At 43.8% G+C, this 22,145-nt stretch overlaps 1 protein-coding gene across 1 annotated transcript; it reads left to right on the plus strand.

Moving 5' to 3' along the window:
• The first annotated feature begins 1,331 nt into the window (after positions 1-1,331).
• Positions 1,332-13,660, plus strand: LOC124009762 (serrate RNA effector molecule homolog). Its single transcript, XM_046321913.1, has 20 exons — positions 1,332-1,472; positions 2,109-2,248; positions 2,395-2,538; positions 2,616-2,762; positions 2,965-3,153; positions 6,113-6,282; positions 7,424-7,614; positions 7,782-7,913; positions 8,124-8,340; positions 9,983-10,158; positions 10,428-10,489; positions 10,592-10,670; positions 10,806-11,000; positions 11,098-11,268; positions 11,404-11,557; positions 11,675-11,868; positions 12,015-12,171; positions 12,412-12,501; positions 12,686-12,788; positions 13,398-13,660. The coding sequence occupies exons 2-20, from the start codon at positions 2,127-2,129 to the stop codon at positions 13,471-13,473; spliced, it is 2,769 nt and encodes a 922-aa protein (XP_046177869.1). The 5' UTR covers positions 1,332-1,472; positions 2,109-2,126; the 3' UTR covers positions 13,474-13,660.
• The last annotated feature ends 8,485 nt before the right edge of the window (positions 13,661-22,145 follow it).

Consider the following 22,145-nt stretch of genomic DNA (forward strand, 5'->3'; position numbering starts at 1 on the left):
ATGAGAGGCCTGTAATTTTCATCGTAGGTACACTTCAACTATGACAGACAAAATGAGAAAAAAAATCCAGAAAATCACATTGTAGGATTTTTAATGAATTTATTTGCAAATTATGGTGGAAAATAAGTATTTGGTCACCTACAAACAAGCTAGATTTCTGGCTCTCACAGACCTGTAACTTCTTTAAGAGGCTCCTCTGATCTAAAACCTTCAATGTTCATTACACCTGATACAACATAGCTGATATTTCTTACTGTCTGTTGTGGGAAAGGATGCCTGGACCTTCCCCCTCTCCTGTGTCTCCTGCATACTATTCTAATTGATAACTTTTTTGCTTGTTTCCAAAGAGTTCCCTTAAAAACTGGACAGGGAGGAACGTGCTCAAATGTATTTGTCTTTGTGCTGAATAAAAATATGTTAGCTACAGGAACATCACTGTTTTAGGGGACCCTTTGTTCCATTTAAAGCTGAAATAAACACTTGTACTGTAATTCATGTATAATACAAATTATGGTTTCAGACTGTATTGTGTTTTCCTGTCCATCATCGGTTTCGTCAAATTACTATTTTGTACTACATATTAATTTAATGTCTCTTAAGCAGCCAGATGTCAATGACGAGTCAGGGGATGTTCGTATATTATCATCATACAAGGATGTATGGTCTAACGTGGATCAGGGTGTTGAACCCACTCCTGTCTGGTCGCACATCCTCTGGGACTTCCTGGATCACCAGCATAATAAATTCAGGGGCAAGACTAAGAGCTAAAGGATGTGTCATACCATTGAATGACAAAAGGTGAGTACTGGACTCTATGTGCTCTAGCCAACTCTTCTATTGTTGTTGTCATGCCATGTGTGTCATGCCAATGATAGAGGAGTTGGCTACAGCACACAGTATGGGACCAGACAGGATCATATAGCCTGGTGGTCCCAGCCCTGTGATCTGAGTCACACGCACACCACCTGTCAGGTGGATGATTTATCTTGGAAAATAATAAATGCTCACTAACAAGGATGTAAACAAATTTGTGCACACAATTTGAGAGAAATATGCATTTGTGCTCATGTAAAATTTCTGGGATCTTTTACTTCAGCTCATGAAACATGTGGCCAACACTTTACATGTTGTGTTTTATTTTTGTTCAGTGTATATTTTTGAAAACTACCCCTTTATGATTCATATTTTTGTGCAATTATTAACGTCCCCTGAAATGCATATGTTGGCTTTGAAGCATTAATCCTATATATGTGTAATTAAATGGAAAGAAGACCTTTGTGAAGTTTGTAAAGGTTATTTTTATTATATGTTTTATTGTTCTTTTGTTCTTAAACCTGTGTGTTTGGCTATATGCTTAACTAAATATGCAGTTTGAACGTGTAATCCAACTTCCGGGAAATGTGTTTCCTGTCTAAAGGCGTCGCCATTAAGAGACCACGCAGGATTGCTAAAATAACGTCATTTATTGACAGGTAATTTACCCTCTATAAAGTTTCATTTCATGCTGTCACTAGATGTATGCTAAAGCTGATGTTATGTAAAGAAAGTAACATAATATGTTTTGTAGCACGTAAAATACAACGGCCTAGTAAAAGTACCGACCTTGCTTTGTTTGCGTCTACCGGTACTAGCTAGCTTCTTCCAACTAACGCGGCTAGTTAGAAAGCTAAATTACAGTGCTGGGGACGCTAGCTAAGCTAATTTTAGCTTGCTACTATGAACATGTAAACTAATTTAGCAGTAAATTGGAAGTACCTAATTAAACTACGACTAGCCTACCATGGAGAAAGAAGTAGCTAGCTTCACTAACCTACTTCGAAAAACAGATATTCAAGCTAGCTAGTTAACGTTAGCTACGTAAACGGCTAGCTAGCTACTTGAAATGCCATGTAAGATGTTGGTTAGCTAACTGGTCATGTGACTCCCAGTAGCATAACTCAATCAGGAGGCACATGCTTTGCTACACACACTTGGCTAAGGACAACGTAATATTGGTGTTTAACAGATTATGATGATTATATTAGCTTGATTACTGTGGCCCGTTCGATTTCATTTGTTTGCTGCCGTTAGCTACTTACCATTTTAATGTTTATGCTATTTGTCTACAGACCTACATTTTTAGGGTGATGGCGGACAGTGATGATGAATATGATCGCAGAAGGAGAGACAAGTTCCGTCGTGAGAGGAGCGACAACTATGACCGCTCCCGAGAGAGAGAGGAAAGGCGTAGGGATGACTGGAATGACAGGTGAGGAAGAGGGAATATACTTGTATAAAACTAAAGAGAAATACTGGCACATTGGAAGCAACTTTTGAAATTCGAGAGAACAATTCCAATCCATGTCATACATACATGGTGTTTCACATGTATCTTTTTGTTCTTTCCGTTTACTGGCGCCCATCTGCAAGGGAGTGGGACAGGGGCAGGGAGCGGCGTAGCCGGGGGGAGTATCGGGACTACGAGAGAGGTCGCAGGGAGAGGTTCTCCCCACCCAGGCACGACATGAGTCCCCAACAGAAACGCATGAGGAGAGATTGGTGAGAATCACATTTATCTACACTACCTACATTGCTGTACACAATGTTTGAGTTAATCTTCCCTCTGTTTTGATCAGGGATGACCATGGAGGAGATCCCTACCATGGTGGGTATGACTTGGGCTACGGTGGTGGCGGAGGCCCCAGCTATGCCCCTCCACAGCCTTGGGGCCACCCTGACCTTCATCTCATGCAGCCTCACCATGGCATACCCATCCAGGCAAGGTGAGGAGGGTAGACTGGGCACAACCAACCTGTTCATGCAGACTTTGTCATCTGTGGAAAGCAGATGATAATAAAATGGCACCATGTCCTTGACTGGAGCTGTGACTGTTCCACCCAATAGATTAGCTTTCCCTTAGTTAGTCAAAGTTTCTAAGTAACTGGTTATCTCACACTCTTTTTAACCCTGTCATTTGTCTACTAGGCTAGGAAACATCCATGATATGGATCTGGGCCTGCCACCTCCGGTGATGAAGAGCTTTAAGGAGTTCCTTCTGTCCCTGGATGACTCTGTGGATGAGACCGAGGCAGTCAAACGTTATAATGAGTACAAGATAGACTTCCGACGGCAGCAGATGCAGGACTTCTTCCTTGCGCACAAAGATGAAGAGTGGTACGATTATCATAGCCTTTGCTGCTCTATTATTAGTATTCATGATCAGTTCGTTGTGAATTAGGCTGGCAACACTGACAACCTTTCTATTCACAGAAATTGTCAGTCAAATGGATCTGGCGCTATCGGAGCTGTTCGTTAATAGCTTGGTAAAGACAGTATAGTTTGGAAGACGTTAGGCCTATATTTGACAGGTTGCATTATTACATTTACATTTAAGTCATTTAGAAGACGCTCTTATCCAGAGCGACTTACATCAAGGCATACAAGACTTTTAGTTGGTTATCTAATTTAAAAAGGGTATAGTTGAATGGGTGTATTTAAAACATCTTGAACATACTTAATTCAAGCTATTTTTATATATAACGATTTTGATCTATTATTGAAAGTGTTAAGATAATACTTGGTATTTTGGGCAGGCTTATCATGCATACCATGCCACCTTCAGATAAGAATAGTTGGTTAATGCTTTGGGCGGTTACCATCATGAATAGAGAGGTCAGTAAATAGCCTAGCTCGTAAAACAGTACAGGATAGAGATTTGGCTCTTAAGTGAGTCTGATTTGGATTATCAGTTGACACAGTTTTTAACAGAGTATGTTTGTCGGTTTTGCTTATCACACTTTACACAAGTGTGTCCAGGGATTATGATACAATGTCAATGTTATTTTTTTTTCTTAACTTAACCAAACCTTCTTCCCTCCCACTCCTCCCCCGCCCTTCACAACAAGGTTTTTGAAGATGAGAAAAAAACTGGAACTCCTCGCAGGAATCGTTGTTAGACAGCTAGGGTTTGCACTGCGCACAATGCAGTTGCTTTTAGACGTACAGTACCAGGGATACTAGCTAGACAGACAAATAAACCACTTGCGCGCATGGAAATATTTTCTTTTCTTTAGTATGTGATGCTTTTTTCCCCCATTTTTGTTTTTATATTTGGATCAAATCGAATCCCAAAACCGAAAATGAAATTGTGTGCGCACACAAACACAGTAGGGGGGTGAAGTGGAGCCCATTTTTACAGAAGAGACCCCTCTCAGTATATATGTGTTGTTATACTGGGAGAAAAAAAGGTAAATTTTGTCCACTCCATGGCAAATTTGCTCTTCTGAACTGTAAAATTCTAAACTGTGTTATGTTATTTTATTTGAATATCTGTGTCCCTTTTGCCTTTGAGTTATTTTTGGTGCGTTGACCTAAAGCATCCTGATATGTTTCACAAACGGCTATATTCACACACAAACATAACACCATGAAAACTTTGAAGAATCCACAGTAGGACACCAGAGCATTTCCAGGTGCAGAACAAAAGTGTTTCTTCATATGTCAGTCACTTGAGTGGACCTAGATACACTACATCACCAAAAGTATGTGGACACTTGCTTGTTCAACATCTCATTCCAAAATCACGGGCATTAATATGGAGTTGCTTCACACATTGCTGCTATAACAGCCTCTTCTCGGGAAGGCTTTCCACTAGATGTTGGAACATTGCTGCGGGGGACTAGCTCCCAGTTAGCCACGAGCATTAGTGAGGTTGGGCACTGATGCTGGGAGATTAGGCCTGGCCTGTTGTCTGCGTTCCAATTCATCCCAAATGTGTTTGATGGGGTTGAGGTCAGGGCTCTGCAGGCCAGTCAAGTTCTTCTACACCGATCTCAACAAACCAGCCATTTCTGTATGGACCTGTTTGTGCACGGGGCCATTGTCATGCTGGAACAGGAAAGGGCCTTCCCTAAACTGTTGCCACGAAGTTGGAAGCACAGAATCGTCTAGAATGTCATTGTATGCTGTAGTGTTTATAGGCTCGTAGGCTTGTGTGCAGCTGCTCGGCCATGGAAACCCATTTCATGAAGCTCCCGACAAATAGTTAATGTGCTGACGTTGCTTCCAGAGGCAGTTTGGAACTCTGTCGTGAGTATTGCAACTGAGAACAGTTTTTAGACTCTTCAGCACTCGGCGGTCCTGTTCTGTGAGCTTGTGTGGCCTACTACTTCATGGCCGAGCTGTTGTTGCTCATAGTTGTTTCCACTTCACAATAACAGCACTTATAGTTGACTGGGGCAGAAATGTGACAAATTGGGAAGGTGGCATGCTATGATGGAGCCCCGTTGAAAGTCACTGAGCTTGGGGCATCCCAGGTGGCACAGTGGTTAAGGGTGCTGTACTGCAGCGCCAGCTGTGCCATCAGAGACTCTGGGTTCGCGCCCAGGCTCTGTCGTAACCGGCCGTATCCGGGAGGTCTGTGGGGTGACGCACAATTGGCCTAGCGTCCACAGCGACTCCTGTGGCGGGCCGGGCTCAGTGCGCGCTAACCAATGTGCACGGTGTTTCCTCCGACACATTGGTGCGGCTGGCTTCCGGGTTGGATGCGCGCTGTGTTAAGAAGCAGTGCGGCTTGGTTGGGTTGTGTATCGGAGGACGCATGACTTTCAACCTTCTCTCCTGAGCCCATACGGGAGTTGTAGCGATGAGACGAGATGGGATACTAAAAACAATTGGATACCATGAAATTGGGGGGGGAAAGAAAGTCACTGAGCTCTTCTACTGCCAATGTCATCTCTATGGTGATTGCATGGCTGTGTGCTCAATTTCCTACACCTGTCTGCACGGGTGTGGCTAAAATAGCCGAATCCACTAATTTGAAGTGGTGTCCACATACTTTTGTGTATATATTGTAGTTGCATTTAATTGATGCTGTGTTCCCCAAAATAAGACATTGCAGGATACAGGAACGTTCAGAAAAAAGCTGTCCTCCAGTATTTTAACTTGTTTTTAAAAATTTAATTTAGTGTTTGGGTATAGAATGGCAGTATATTAGTCCCAGTTCATTGCTGTAGGCCAGTTTATTTGGCCTGGCCATACATACAAGGACATTCTCTAACATTCTGCTCTCCTCCCCTCCATCCCTGCCCTGTCTCTCTCCCGTGCTCTTTTGGGGACATTGTTGTGAACTCAGGTTCAGATCCAAATACCACCCGGATGAGGCGGGCCGGCGGAAGGCTGAGGCCCACAGTGGCTTGCAGAACCGGCTGAATGTCTACATATTCCTGATGGAGAACAGCTGGTTCGACACCGTCTCCCTGGACATGGAGAAGGCCCAGGCCATCATGAAGGTCTTGGATGCAGGTAGAGTAGTGGGTGTGGGTGGCAGTGGGAGACCTCTCTAATGGCTGCATTCAGCTCTCTTGCAGAGTACTTGGATGTCAACCTTAGTTTCGAGCAGTGTCAGGATGGGTGTTATTTGTTGGTAGGTTTAGTTACCTCAACAGGTTATATATCCTAACCCAGTGGTCACCAAACCTTTTCTGATTCAATATCACTGAGTCAAAATGCAAGCCAAGTTCTACCATTCACAATTTTGTAACCTGGCTTAAAAAATGTATGCCTATGCAACATGAACCTATTTAAAAACAGTTCTGTAGCAATGAGGGTGGTTCAATGTTTTTTTCAGACCATTTTGAAATGATATTTAAAAATGTAAAAATCACACTGGTAATATATAATTTGTTGTATTACTTGAGGCAACAGCTGAGTGAGCATAATTTGCTTTTTAAAATGTAATGAACTGATGGCCTGCGTCTAAGGCTTCCTCTCACCGTCCCTCCCCTGAGACTGACCAAAAGGACACACATTATTCCAGCTAATGGCAACTCGAGTCACACTGCATTATTTCCGCCCCATGCACCAATTCATGTTGTTACTCCTATGACCAGAGAAAGTTTAATATTTCTTAATATTGAAGACAAGCTGATAAAAATAACGCAAGCTTATCTATACAATTTGCTACTTATGCATTGAAACTGCAGTGTTGGTTGTAGCATAAGTGGAATTAGGGAGAAGCACATTTAATGACTTAAAGTGTTGAACAAAGTGTTTGATGGTGAAGTGTTGAATAACTTAAATGTGAACTTCCTTGTAAAAAAAGCAGGTCTTTGCTCTATTCATTGACACTCTCTTTAGTCGTGGTTTAAATCTCACAGTATCAACTTTGCTGTGCATTTGAGGCTTCTTTTTACAGCCTTTACATAAGGAATCTCAGATCAGTGTCTGCAGTTATCTTGATTTTCTCCCTGGGGCTGCCGGGTAGGCACAGTTTTACCTTCAGACACATGAAATGGTTCAAACTGGGAACACTTCACTAGGGCAGCTAGTGCACCTACTGCCAACAGCATGAAATGAACAAGACAAATATAGATATGCAAGTCTTTATCACGATCGACCGGTTGGTGACCAGTGTGCTTACCCCTGTCCTCCCTCTGTCATGCAGCGGTGATAAAGATGGAGGGAGGGACAGATCATGACCTGCGTATATTGGAGCTGCCGTCTGAGGAGGAAGAGGAGAGGGAGAGAGCTGACAGGGCGGCAGCTGTTGGTCTTGGAACTGAACCCCCCAAAAAAGAGGAGCCCAAGGATAAGAATCAGGACAATGACCGCAAACCCCCAGCTGACAAAGAGAATGTATGCTGTCTTGTCGTAACCACCTTTTCTTTGCCCTGCTCTATTCTTCCCCCTCGAGACAGGGAGTCATCAAATTCTATTGTCACATACTCCTATTTAGCAGATGTTATTGTGGATGTAGTGAAATGCTTGTCAACTAGTCATTGATGTAGCAAATTCTGCCACAGGGGGAGAGTGATGCCTGCAGCACGGAGAAGGGGGCAAACGGTGGTGGTGAAGCAGCAGCGGAAGGGAGTGGGGGAGACGAGAAAGGAGAAAAAGAGGTGAAAAGCAAAGAAGTTGTGCCTGAGCCTAAGAAGGTTAGTGTTTAGCGTCCATGTGTCTTAGTCTGTCTTTCTGACTTTTAGAATGTGCTGCTCTTAATGGGCCAAATCCTAACTTGCATCGATGACGGTGGGAAATTTGCACTAAAACAGTACTCAAGTTAGGATTTGGGCTAATTGATTTGAATCAGTGATGGATCTATTAACCTTTATCACCACCTATTTTCCTTCCCATGTGTGTGTTAGCTGAGCAAGAAGAGGAAGCGGAAGCACAGTGGAGACAGTGAAGATGAGGCCAGTGCCTCTGAGAGTGACTCCGATTCGGACTCCAACTCCCATCATTCCTCTGATAAAAATGCAGAGAAGGAGGATGAGGGTGAGGAAAAGGAGGAAGGGGAGGACAAGGACGATGAGGAAAAGGAGGAGGGGGAGGACAAGGATGAAGAGGAAGAAGAGGGTGAAGGTGAGCAATGAAGGCACTGCATTGGGGTCACTGTTTTCACAAATTCTAGTATTCAAATATACACTGCTCAAAAAAATAAAGGGAACACTTAAACAACACAATGTAACTCCAAGTCAATCACACTTCTGTGAAATCAAACTGTCCACTTAGGAAGCAACACTGATTGACAATAAATTTCACATGCTGTTGTGCAAATGGAATAGACAACAGGTGGAAATTATAGGCAATTAGCAAGACACCCCCAATAAAGGAGTGGTTCTGCAGGTGATAACCACAGACCACTTCTCATTTCCTATGCTTCCTGGCTGATGTTTTGGTCACTTTTGAATGCTGGCGGTGCTTTCACTCTAGTGGTAGCATGAGACAAAGTCTACAACCCACACAAGTGGCTCAGGTAGTGCAGCTCATCCAGGATGGCACATCAATGCGAGCTGTGGCAAGAAGGTTTGCTGTGTCTGTCAGCGTCGTGTCCAGAGCATGGAGGCGCTACCAGGAGACAGGCCAGAACATCCGGAGACGTGGAGGAAGCCGTAGGAGGGCAACAACCCAGCAGCAGGACCTCTGCCTTTGTGCAAGGAGGAGCAGGAGGAGCACTGCCGGAGCCCTGCAAAATGACCTCCAGCAGACCACAAATGTGCATGTCTGCTCAAACGGTCAGAAACAGTCTCCATGAGGGTGGTATGAGGGCCGGACGTCCACAGGTGGGGGTTGTGCTTACAGCCCAAAACCGTGCAGGACGTTTGGCATTTGCAAGAGAACACCAAGATTGGCAAATTCGCCACTGGTGGCCTGTGTTCTTCACAGATGAAAGCAGGTTCACACTGAGCACATGTGACAGACGTGACAGTCTGGAGACGCCGTGGAGAACGTTCTGCTGCCTGCAACATCCTCCAGCATGACCGGTTTGACAATGGGTCAGTCATGGTGTGGGGTGGCATTTCTTTGTGGGGGCCACACAGCCCTCCATGTGCTCGCCAGAGGTAGCCTGACTGCCATTAGGTACCGAGATGAGATCCTCAGACCCCTTATGAGACCATATGCTGGTGCGGTTGGCCCTGGGTTCCTCCTAATGCAAGACAATGCTAGACCTCATGAGGCTGGAGTGTCAGCAGTTCCTGCAAGAGGAATGCATTGATGCTATGGACTGGCCCGCCCGTTCCCCAGACCTGAATCCAATTGGGCACATCTGGGACATCATGTCTCACTCCATCCACCAACAGACTGTCCAGGAGTTGGCGGATGCTTTAGTCCAGGTCTGGGAGGAGATCCCTCAGGAGACCATCCGCCACCTCATCAGGAGCATGCCCAGGTGTTGTAGGGAGGCCACACACACTACTGAGGCTCATTTTGACTTGTTTTAAGGACATTACATCAAAGTTGGATCAGCCTGTAGTGTGGTTTTCCACTTTAATTTTGAGTATGACTCCAAATCCAGACCTCCATGGGTTGATAAATTTGATTTCCATTGATAATATTTGTGTGATTTTGTTGTCGGCACATTCAACTATGTAAAGAAAAAAGTATTTAATAAGAATATTTTATTCATTCAGATCTAGGATGTGTTATTTTAGTGTTCCCTTTTATTTTTTGAGCAGTGTATTTTTGGTAAGGTAATGACTTCTCTGCTCCACTCATTGTGTAGCTGACGGTAAGAAAAGCAAAGAGGAGAAACCAAAGGAAAGGGCGAGAGAGAGGGAGAAACCAGAGGAGAAGAAACCCAAGGAGGACCAGCCCCTGAGACCCAGGCCTCTCCACAGGACCTGCTCTTTATTCATGAGGAGCATCGCCCCCACAATCTCCAAGGCTGAGATCATAGCTGTGAGTTTAAGCAATTTGACTGTACAAACATACTGAACACTTGTATGGACTGTCAGAATGACACTACTCTAAAGTTACATTGATACAATGGACTCTCAGATACAGCTTTTACACACACACACACACACACACACACACACACACACACACACACACACACACACACACACACACACACACACACACACACACACACACACACACACACACACACAATGACTGGAGGCATCCAGGAGGAAGAACTAACCTGTTGTTTTTGCCTCCCTCAGCTATGTCGGAGATATCCTGGGTTTATGCGAGTGTGCTTGTCTGATCCCCAACCGGAGCGCAGGTTAGTTCCACTTCCACGTGACCACATCCACAGCTGGACCCTGTCTGCTGCTAATGGACTGTAGTGGACGGTTGAAAATGTAAAGTCTGTCATTCACCTCAGGTTCTTCCGACGCTGCTGGGTGACGTTTGACCGTAGCGTCAACATCAAGGAGACCTGCTGGAACCTCCAGAACATCAGAGTGAGTTTAACAACCTTTCAAGACTACAACATTAGGCAGTACTGGAACCTGATGATGAGCAAGATATGGCACTTGAGTCACACAGCTGGTTAGTGAGTGTTCTGACCCTGTATGTGTCCTCTTGACTGTGTGTAGCTGCGTGACTGTGAGCTGGCCCCGGGGGTGAACAGAGACTTAGCCCGGAGGGTCCGCAACATCAATGGCATCACTCAGCACAAACAGGTGCTGCGCAATGACATCAAACTGTCAGCCAAACTCATCCACTCTCTGGACGACAGAGGCAGGCTGTGGAGCCAAAAGGCCCGGGGAGATAATGTGTCTGCTGTGGAGGTACAAGACACTGAAAGCTATTTGGCGTCTTTGCAGTATGTATCATGAATTTATCAGTTACCTGGATGTTTAATCCCGTATTGTGTGGTTGTATCAGATGGCGGCTCAGAACCCCATCCTGAAGAACATCACTGACTACTTGATAGAGGAGGTGAGCGCTGAGGAGGAGGAGCTACTGGGCAGTGTGGGCGGAGCTGATGCAGAGGAGGGCAGCAAGGAGGGGAACCCAGCCGAGATCACTGTGGAGAGGGATGACACGCTGGTCAAGGTCCATCCATCTGCCTTGGCACACAGCAGCTTTACATTATTTTTATGCAGTGAAATGTTTTGTCTGACGCTAAAGTGGTCAAATGAAAAGGAAAAAGTACATTATCTTGACTTGATTTCCTTCATCTCTTCCCAGGTGTTGGACCGTCTTCTCTTGTACCTGCGTATTGTCCATTCCATTGACTACTACAACAACTGCGAGTACCCCAGCGAGGATGAGATGCCCAACCGCTGTGGCATGATCCATGTGCGTGGGCCCATCCCGCCCAACCGCATCACACATGGGGAAGGTGAGCAGGACACTACTGTAATATTCAACACTGACTAGGCACACATTTGAGATGGCTGCATCATACATTGACACACTATTGACTGACTGTCTCCCCCTCCCCCTGTTATGCACTCAGTGTTGGAGTGGCAGAAGACATTTGAGGAGAGGCTGAGCCCCCTGTTCAGTGTGAAGGAGAAGCTATCAGAGGAGGAGGCAGGCAAGATGGGCCGGAAGGACCCGGAGCATGAGGTGGAGAAGTTTGTGTCGGCAAACACCCAGGAGCTGGGCAAGGACAAGTGGCTCTGCCCCCTCAGTGGCAAGAAGTTCAAGGTGTGTGTCTGTTAGGATGGAATTAAATTGTCAAACATAAATATTGTATATCCAAAGTGCATTAAGCATGTACTAGTCTGTGTTTCCCTTGCCACGGTGTGGTGCAGATTAAAATGTGAATTAATTTGTTCCCTCTGCCTGGCCAGGGCCCAGAGTTTGTGCGCAAGCACATCCTGAACAAACACGGGGACAAAATTGACGAGGTGAAAAAGGAGGTGGTTTTTTTCAACAATTTCCTCATGGATGCTAAGCGACCTTCCCTCCCGGAGATGAAGCCACCACCTCCGCCTGGCCCAGGACAGGGTGAGGGACACGTTGCACATAGAAATAGAATTAATAGCGCTGACACGATTCCCTGTTGTCGCTGACAATCATATTTGTTCTACACCATACATTTTGTATTCAAACGTTCTGAAATGTTACATCCTCCTGAAAAGGCCCTCCGGGGGAGCAAATGTTTCTAGAAGAGTTTAGGTGTAGCTGTATCATTGAATCTAGGTGTGTATTTTTCCACTGACCCTGTTTCTCTCCATCTCTCTGTAGGAGTTCTTTCCCCAGGCATGCCCTTCCCTCCCCAGGGCCTCATGGGCTTCGGTCCCGGCCAGCCTCGTCCTCCTGTCATGGGTTACGGAGGTGAGCCTCTGCCTCATCTCCTATCATATTGTCAATCACATTGATTTATTAAGCCCTTTTTACATCACCACTTATCTTGAGAATTTAACAAATTTAAGTTTACCAACTATGTAATTAATTTGGTTGCAGCTCTCATGTGTTCTGTTCTGACATGACACACATACTGTACCTTACTCTTCCCAAGGTGGACCTCCTTACCCACCAAACCAGTATGGGGGCGGTCGGGGTAACTATGACAACTTCCGTGGACAGGGTGGTGGCTACCCTGGTAAACCCCGCAACAACAGGTGAGACCATGGTCAGTTAGGGATGAATACCGCACCATTATCTTCGGCCAGCAGCATACCACCCTGCATCCCACTGTTGGCTTACATCTGAAGCTAAGCGGGGTTGGTTATGGTCGGTCCCAGGATGGGAGACCAGATGCTGCTTGAAGTGGTGTTGGAGGGCCAGTAGAAGGCACTTCTTCCTCTGGTCTAAAAAAACATCTGAATTCCCAATGGTGGTGATTGGGGACATTGTCCTGTGTAGGATGAGACGTTAAACGGGTGTCCTGACTCTGGTCACTAATATCCCATGGCACTTATCGTAAGAGTAGGGGTGTTAACTCTGGTGTCCTGGCTAAATTCCCAATCTGACCATCATGGCCACCTAATCATTGCCCGCTTCCAATTGGCTCATTCCTCTCCCCTGTAACTATTCCCCAGGTTGTTGCTGGAAATGAGAATGTGTTGCCTGGTAAAATTAGTGTTAAATAAAAAAACATTTAAAAAAAGCTTTCCTTCTCTGCTAATGATAGACTTATGTTTAGAAACCTCTGTTAATTTTTCTCTCAATCTTTCCTATTTCTATGCTGTCCCTCTTTGCACTCACTGCATCCTGGCTGTTTCCTTCAGAATGTCTCGGGGAGATCCACGCAACATCATTGAATACCGTGACCTGGATGCACCTGATGACATGGACTTCTTCTAGACTATCCATTTATTTTAATCTCTTTTGTTTCTAATCATTGTAATTTCCCCTTCTCATCCCCTTATGTTAAGTGATGAATTAGCCTCCCATTTTTTTTGTTCAGTGTCTGCAGCGCAAAGTCTCAGTACGATTGTAACCAACTTGAATTTAAAAAATGTATAACCTCAATAAAAACATTTGATGACAATGGCATTTAAAAATATATATATCAGCAAAAAAAGAAACGTCCTCTCACTGTCAACTTAGTTTATTTTCAGCAAACTTAACATGTGTAAATATTTGTCTGAACATAAGATTCAACATCTGAGACAAACTGAACAAGTTCCACAGACATGTGACTAACAGAAATGGAATACTATGTCCCTGAACAAAGGGGGGGTTAAAGTAAGTCAGTATCGGGTGTGGCCACCAGCTGCATTAAATACTGCAGTGTATCTCATGGACTGCACCAGATTTGCTAGTTCTTGCTGTGAGATGTTACCCCACACTTCCACCAAGTACCCATACATTTCTGGGGGGAATGGCCCTGGCCCTAGCCCTCACCCTCCGATCCAACAGGTCCCAGACGTGCTCAATTGGATTGAGATCCGGGCTCTTCGCTGGCCATGGCAGAACACTGACATTCCTGTCTTGCAGGAAATCACGCACAGAACAAGCAGTATGGCTGGTGGCATTGTCATGCTGGAGGGTCATGTCAGGATGAGCCTGCAGGAAGGGTACCACATGAGGGAGGAGGATGTCTTCCCTGTAATGCAGGCAATATCAACACTGCAATGACAACAAGCTCAGTCCGATGATGCTGTGACACACTGCCCCAGACCATGAAGAATCCTCCACCTCCAAATCGCTCAGAGTACAGGTCTTGGTGTAATGCTCATTCCTTCGACCATGTACGCGGAATCTGACCATCACCCCTGGTGAGACAACCGTGACGAGCACTTTTTGCTAGTCTGGTCCAGCGACGGTGGGTTTGTGGTCCATAGGTTGTCGGTGATGTCTGAGGACCTGCCTTACAACAGGCCTACATGCCCTTAGTCCAGCTTCTCTCAGCCTAATGCAGACAGTCTGAGCACTGATGGAGGGATTGTGCGTTCCTGGTGTAACTCGGGCGGTTGTTGCCATCCTGTACCTGTCCCGCAGGTGTGCTGATCGGATGTACAGATCCTGTGCAGGTGTTACATGTGGTCTGCCACTGCGAGGACGATCGGCTGTCTGTCCCGTCTCACAGTACGGACATTGCAATTTATTGCCCCCGGCCACATCTGCAGTCCTCATTCCTCCTTGCAGCATTCCTAAGGCACATTCACGCAGATGAGCAGGGGCCCTGGGCATCTTTCTTCTGGTGTTTTTCAGTCAGTAGAAAGGCCTCTTTAGTGTCCTAAGTTTTCATAACTGTGACCTTAATTGCCTACTGTCTAAGCTGTTAGTGTCTTAACGACTGTTCCACAGGTGCCTGTTCATTAACTGTTTATGGTTCATTGAACAAGCATGGGAAACAGTGTTTAAACCCTTTACAATGAAGATCTCTGAAGTTATTTGGATTTTTACAAATTATCTTTGAAAGACAGGGTCCTGAAAAGGGACAATTATTTTTTTGCTGAGTTGTGTATATATATATATATATACTAAAATAAATAAAGAGAACACTTAAACAACACAACTCCAAGTTAATCACACTTTTGTGAAATTAAATTGTCCACTTAGGAAGCAACACTGATTGACAATACATTCCGCATGCTGTTGTGCAAATGGAATAGACAACAGGTGGAAATTATAGGCAATTAGCAAGACACCCCCAATAAAGGAGTGGTTCTGCAGGTGATAACCACAGACCACTTCTCAGTTCCTATGCTTCCTGGCTGATGTTTTGGTCACTTTTGAATGCTGGCGACTTTCACTCTAGTGGTAGCATGAGTCTGCTCAACCCACACAAGTGGCTCAGGTAGTGCAGCTCATCCAGGATGGTATATTAATGCGAGCTGTGGCGAGAAGGTTTGCTGTGTCTGTCAGCGTAGTGTCAGGAGCATGGAGGCGCTACCAGGAGACAGGCCAGTACATCAGGAGACGTGGAGGAGGCCGTAGGAGGGCAACAACCCAGCAGCAGGACTGCTATCTCCGCCTTTGTGCAAGGAGGAGCACTGCCAGAGCCCTGCAAAATGACCTCCAGCAGACCACAAATGTGCATGTGTCTGCTCAAACGGTCAGAAACAGACTCCATGAGGGCCCGATGTCCACAGGTGGGGGTTGGCATTTGCCAGAGAACACCAAGATTGGCAGAGAATTTGCCAGAGAACACCAAGATTGGTTTGGCGGTGGGTCAGTCATGGTGTGGGGTGGCATTTCTTTGGGGGGCCGCACAGCCCTCCATGTGCTCGCCAGAGGTAACCTGACTGCCATTAGGTACCGAGATGAGATCCTCAGACCCCTTGTGAGATCATATGCTGGTGCGGTTGGCCCTGGGTTCCTCCTAATGCAAGACAATGCTAGACCTCATGTGGCTGGAGTGTGTCAGCAGTTCCTGCAAGAGGAATGCATTGATGCTATGGACTGGCCCGCCCATTCCCCAGACCTGAATCAACCTCCATGGGTTGATAAATTTGATTTTCATTGATCATTTTTGTGTGATTTTGTTGTCAGCACATTCAACTATGTAAAGAAAAAAATATTTAATAAGAATATTTAATTCATTCAGATCTAGGCTGTGTTATTTTAGTGTTCCCTTTATTTTTTTGAGCAGTGTATTAATGTGTGTGTATATATACATACACACAATCAAAAGTTTGGACACACCTACTCATTGAAGCGTTTATCTTAATTTGTACTATTTTTCTACATTGTAGAATAATAGTGAAGACATCAAAACTATGAAATAACACAAGGAATCATGTAGTAACCCCCCAAAAATGAGTGAAGTTGCAAAAACCATCCAGCGCTATGATGAAACTGGCTCTCATGAGGACCACAACAGGAAAGGAAGAGCCAGAGTTACCTCTACTGCAGAGGATAAATTCATTAGAGATACGAGCCTCGGAAATCTGCCATTAACGGCACCTCAGATTGGAGCCCAAATAAATGCTTCATTGAGGAGACTGTGAATCAGGCCTTGATGGTCAAATTGCTGTAAAGAAACCACTACTAAAGGACACCAATAAGAAGAGACTTGCTTGGGCCAAGAAACGTGAGCAATGGACATTAGACAGGTGGAAATCTGTCCTTTGGTCTGACGAGTCCAAATTTGAGATTTTTGGTTCCAAATGCCATGTTTTTGTGAGATGCACAGTAGGATGATCTCACCAGGGAAGAAACCCAGCACCTGGCGATGTCTATGGTTTCCAGACTTCAAGCAGTCATTGACTGCAAAGGATTTGAAAACAAGTATTACAATTCACAATTTAACTTGTGATTTTTTTGTTTTTGCAATTACTCCTGAGCTCCTAAAAGGGGGGGGGGCTATGTATAAAAATGGTTGTAATTACTACATGGTTCATACCATAATTTTGACAAAACCCTTAAATCAAAGATGAAAGTCTATACTTAAAGCAAATCTTGATTGTTTCCTTTCCAATCCATTGTGTCGGCGTATAGAGCTAACATTATGCAAATTGTGTCATTGTCCAAATACTTATGGACCTGACTATATATATAATAGGATTTTGTAATATCCTGTTGTGTACCCTTGGTAATGTTATAGTATGACTTATTAATATACCGTATATAACTACTAGAGACACAGCGCTGCACTTGAACTTGGTTTATGCCATGACTGCCATGCAGTACCCTACCTCACGCATGTGGAAACTACATCACAGACTTCTACTGTTTTCTGCTTGAACATAATGTTTTATTGCAACATTGCAATCGAAAATGTGTTATTATGGTCCAATAAAATGTCCCTCCCACCCTGAAAAATTATTACGGGTGAGATTTTTAGGGGTGGGTGGAGAAGAAAATAGCAATGGAGAAGGAATATCCATTTTTGTTCATAAACGTTTCAATTATTTGTGAGAGGACCTCACACTTATATCTGATAACAGTGATGCTGAATCTCTTCTCATAGAAATTCCCTCCTGTTTTTTTAGGGTGGTAAAAAAGTGGTAGTTGGATGCATCTGTCGACCACCCAATTCTGACATTGGTCACTTTTTCTTTATATCCTTGCATCAACCTTGGATTTGATTAATAATGAAGGTAAAATGTGTTTTCTATTGGGTGATTACAACATAAATGTATTTAAAAGTGAGAACCACTCACTGACATCTGACTTTTTAAATACTTTATACTTTATATCTGTATCCCGTCACCTATAAACATTTAACATTACATTTAAGTCATTTAGCAGACGCTCTTATCCAGAGCGACTTACAATTGGTGCATTCACTTTATGACATCCAGTGGAACAGTCACTTTACAATAGTGCATCTAAATCTTAAAGGGGGGGGGGATACTTATCCTATCCTAGGTATTCCTTAAAGAGGTGGGGTTTCAGGTGTCTCCGGAAGGTGGTGATTGACTCCGCTGTCCTGGCGTCGTGAGGGAGTTTGTTCCACCATTGGGGGGCCAGAGCAGCGAACAGTTTTGACTGGGCTGAGCGGGAGCTGTACTTCCTCAGTGGTAGGGAGGCGAGCAGGCCAGAGGTGGATGAACGCAGTGCCCTTGTTTGGGTGTAGGGCCTGATCAGAGCCTGGAGGTACTATAAACCCACAAGAGTGATCAATTCATCTGCCACCCTTATTGATATTTTTACAAATTATTTTAATAATGTGGCTAACTTTATACTGACATTTCGGACCTAAACTAGATGTTAATGGATGATATTTCATGGGACAATGTGTATAATCAGGCTGATGTAGAGTCTGCTTACCAGACTTCTCACATCTTTCAACTCTGTATTTCATCACTGCTCTCCCTAAGTTAAATCACGTAAGAAAGCAGCAGTTGGGTTCTGTTAACCTTGGTTTGCAACCGGTCGCAAAAACATCCTCAGTTAAAAACAAAGTTGTATAAAAAGTTTCTCACAACTGTCCTCTCTGATTTCTGCAAATTACAGAATGTATAAGAACAAATTGAATCACCTACTTAACATATCCCCAAAAATATAGATTTACTAACAAATTCCAAGAATCCTAAATAATATAACATCAACTTGGAAAATCATCAATCAACTGCTTCAGTTTGATCCTTCTGATGTAATAATGGAGGTGATGGAGGTAATTGGTAACTTCAAGATATCAGCAGCAGGTCAAGGTGAGATTGGTGCCTCTGATGAAATCAGTGTCTTCATTGATTACTGAGCTTCTAACGTACAGTACCAGTCAAAAGTTTGGACACAGTTACTCATTCAAGGGTTGTTCTTTATTTTTTACTATTTTCTACATTGTAGAATAATAGCGAAGACATCAAAACTATGAAATAACACATATGGAATCATGTAGTAACCAAAAAAGTTTTAAAAAACAAAATATTTTATCTGAGGTTCTTCAAAGTTGCCTCCCTTTGCCTTGATGACAACTTTGCACACTCTTGGAATTTTCTCAACCAGCTTCATGACGAATGCTTTTCCAACAGTCTTGAAGAAGTTGCCACACATGCTGAACACTTGTTAGCGGCTTTTCCTTCACTCTGTGGTCCAACTCATCCCAAACATCTCAATTGGGTTGAGGTCGGGTGATTGTGGAGGCCAGGTGATCTGATGCAGCACTCCATCACTCTTCTTCTTGGTCAAATAGCCCTTACACAGCCTGAAGGTATGTTTTGGGTCAGTGTCCTGTTGGAAAACAAATGATAGTCCCACTAAGCACAAACCAGATGGGATGGCGTATCGCTGCAGAATGCTGTTGTAGCCATCCTGGTTAAGTGTGGCTTAAATTCTAAATAAATCACATACAGTGTCACCAGCAAAGCACCATCACACCTCCTCCTCCACAATTCATGGTGGGAACCACACATGCAGAGATCATCCGGACATCAATCCCTACTGCTTAAACACACGGATCACTCTCAAACAACATTCTGCTTTTCCCCCTATCGAAAGGTTTAAGACAAAACAAACATGATCACTTTCTCCATATTGGAAGACATTGTTTTCATCTTAGTATCCCTTCAAAATATCCTCTATATTTATTTGACATTTCTGTTGGATATTCACTTTCTCCTTCAATATTTATTAAATGTTTATTATTTTAAGATGCATATGTAATGCTTTGGAGGCATCAACATGTAAAAACTGGGTTGCACTGTCTATCAGTCCCCTGTAGATGGCATGCTCTGTCCATAATAAGTCTCTACCTAGCATACAGAAAATCATTGGTTCTATTTTCTATTTAACAGGGAATGGGCTTATTTCAAAATGTATTACCAGGGTGGAGGAAATCTCATAAGCGTGTATAGTTTTATTGGTTAGGGGTAAGTCAAGTCCCGTACAATGCTTTAACTTCAACTTTATTATATGATCCATAAAGGGACCACTCTTAACATAATAATTTTTACACCACTACGTGAGGGTGTGCAAGTTGTATATTATTATTATTATTTATATTGCTACTTCATCAGATCTCTAGTAACCCATTATACAAATATTATGTTACTTTATCTCTAGTAACCCATTATACAAATATTATGTTACTTTATCTCTAGTAACCCATTATACAAATATTATGTTACTTTATCTCTAGTAACCCATTATACAAATATTATGTTACTTTATCTCTAGTAACCCATTATACAAATATTATGTTACTTTATCTCTAGTAACCCATTATACATTTGTACTACATCACAAATTCCTCCTCTACAGTAGTGTTCTATTTAACAGCACATTCAGAATCATAAAACCCGGGACGAGATGTTAAAAACTGTCATTGTGCCAATAGATGGAATGCACTCACATGAGATTTGCCGTGATGTTGACAGAGTGGCATGGGAGGTTTATTTCTTAGACTGGGTTAAGATGTCAATTTTGGGACACATCCTCAGTAATGTGCCTTCAAATCAGTGGGTGTTTCGGCCTTTAATCACTAAACACCCTCATCAAAGGTGGCCAGCTAAAGGGTGATCAAGCCTTAGCTTGTGTCCCATGCCCAATTAAGATGTCCCACGGGACTATGCAAGGCAGGGGCGTCCTCTTCCCTGAGCCAGCCCTACAGCTGACCGCATACCTCATATGCCCTCCTCAAGTTGGAGGGATCTGAATTGGGTTCTCAGGTGGGGGGTCATGAAGTTATAGCCCAGCAAGGGTCCTTCCGTTTGATCCAGATCCACTGGCTGCCTCTTTCAGCTGCTTGAGAAACTGCTCTGACGGTCTGCCGCAGAGCCTGTCCATGGATTCCAAGTTCTTTCAGCAACCTGATGGTGGAAGAAGCCACGAATCCTCTGCATCCCACTTCAACTGGCCAGACTTTTGTATTCCAGTCATGCTGAGTTGCGTCTGCTGCCAACTCTGTGTAACGCAGTTTCTTACGCTCGTAGGCCTCTTCAACAGAGTTTTCCCACGGGACTGTGAGCTCTATGATGTACACAGCCTTTCGTGAAGGGGACCAGAGTACCATGTCTGGCCTAAGGTTAGTAGAAGCAATCTCAGGTGGAAAAATGAGTTGCTGGCCAATATCGACAAGCATCTTCCAGTCCCGGGCCATGGTTAGGTGTCCAGAAATATATTCAGTGTATTCTCCTTTCATATCTCCATACAGAATCCCTTTATAACGTTATAGGTATTCTCCTGTCTGTGCTCACAACCTGTAGATCGATGGGCAGTGGTGGACAGAACCCCATGATAATGTTATAGATCTGAAAACTCAGCTCACACAGAACCAGTAATCCTCTTTCCCACTGGAGCTAGTCCCCTGCCAGCTCTCATTCACTCTGTTCAGTCAGCTTTTTATCCACATTTCAATCAGCTTAACATCCAAATTTCAATCAATCAGCTTATTATCCAAATTTTAATCAGCTTAACACGTATTTTCCTCACTAACACAACCATACACAACTTTCACATCCACATTCACTTAGTACAATTCCCAAACACACTCTGTAATCTCCCTTATTACCCCATGAGCATCTTCAACGATTCTCTGCCGTTATCTCCAATGCATCATATCTTCACTGTACATATAAAATAGCACAGAGTGCACCTTATGCTATTCTCTACCAGTGGCTGCAGACCACGTGCACATTTCTCTTATAAATGCCTACAGACAGCTGTCAGTAGAGCGTGCTACTGTTACTTGCCCTCGCTCTAGTCTTCTCTCTAAGACTAGGTCTAGCCTTCTTCCACATCATATGCATCTTCTGCAGTTCCTCTATAGTCTCTACAGTATCCATGATCCCTGAGCATCTATAGTCCCTGAGTATCCATAGTCCCTATAGCTATAGCATCTATGTTCCCTACAGTATCTATAGTGCCTCAGCATCTACAGTCCCTCAGCATCCATTGTGTCAATAGTTGATATAGTAATAGATTGCTATGGTCTCTATAGGTTCTGTCTTGCCACTTCCCATACATGTAAATAACACTTGGTATTCAAAAACACCTTGTGTTATCTTGTAGGTTAGTGGTACCATCCTTCTACATCTCTGTTTATTTATATTTTAAATATAATTTTTATACAAATTCCTTTAAATTGACTTACTGAAATCAGTTGCCATCCCTCAATTGTTTGCGGATGATGTGTCTCCTCC

The sequence above is a fragment of the Oncorhynchus gorbuscha genome, linkage group LG02, assembly GCF_021184085.1.
Source record: "Oncorhynchus gorbuscha isolate QuinsamMale2020 ecotype Even-year linkage group LG02, OgorEven_v1.0, whole genome shotgun sequence".
In the NCBI taxonomy this organism is placed as follows: Eukaryota; Metazoa; Chordata; class Actinopteri; order Salmoniformes; family Salmonidae; genus Oncorhynchus; species Oncorhynchus gorbuscha.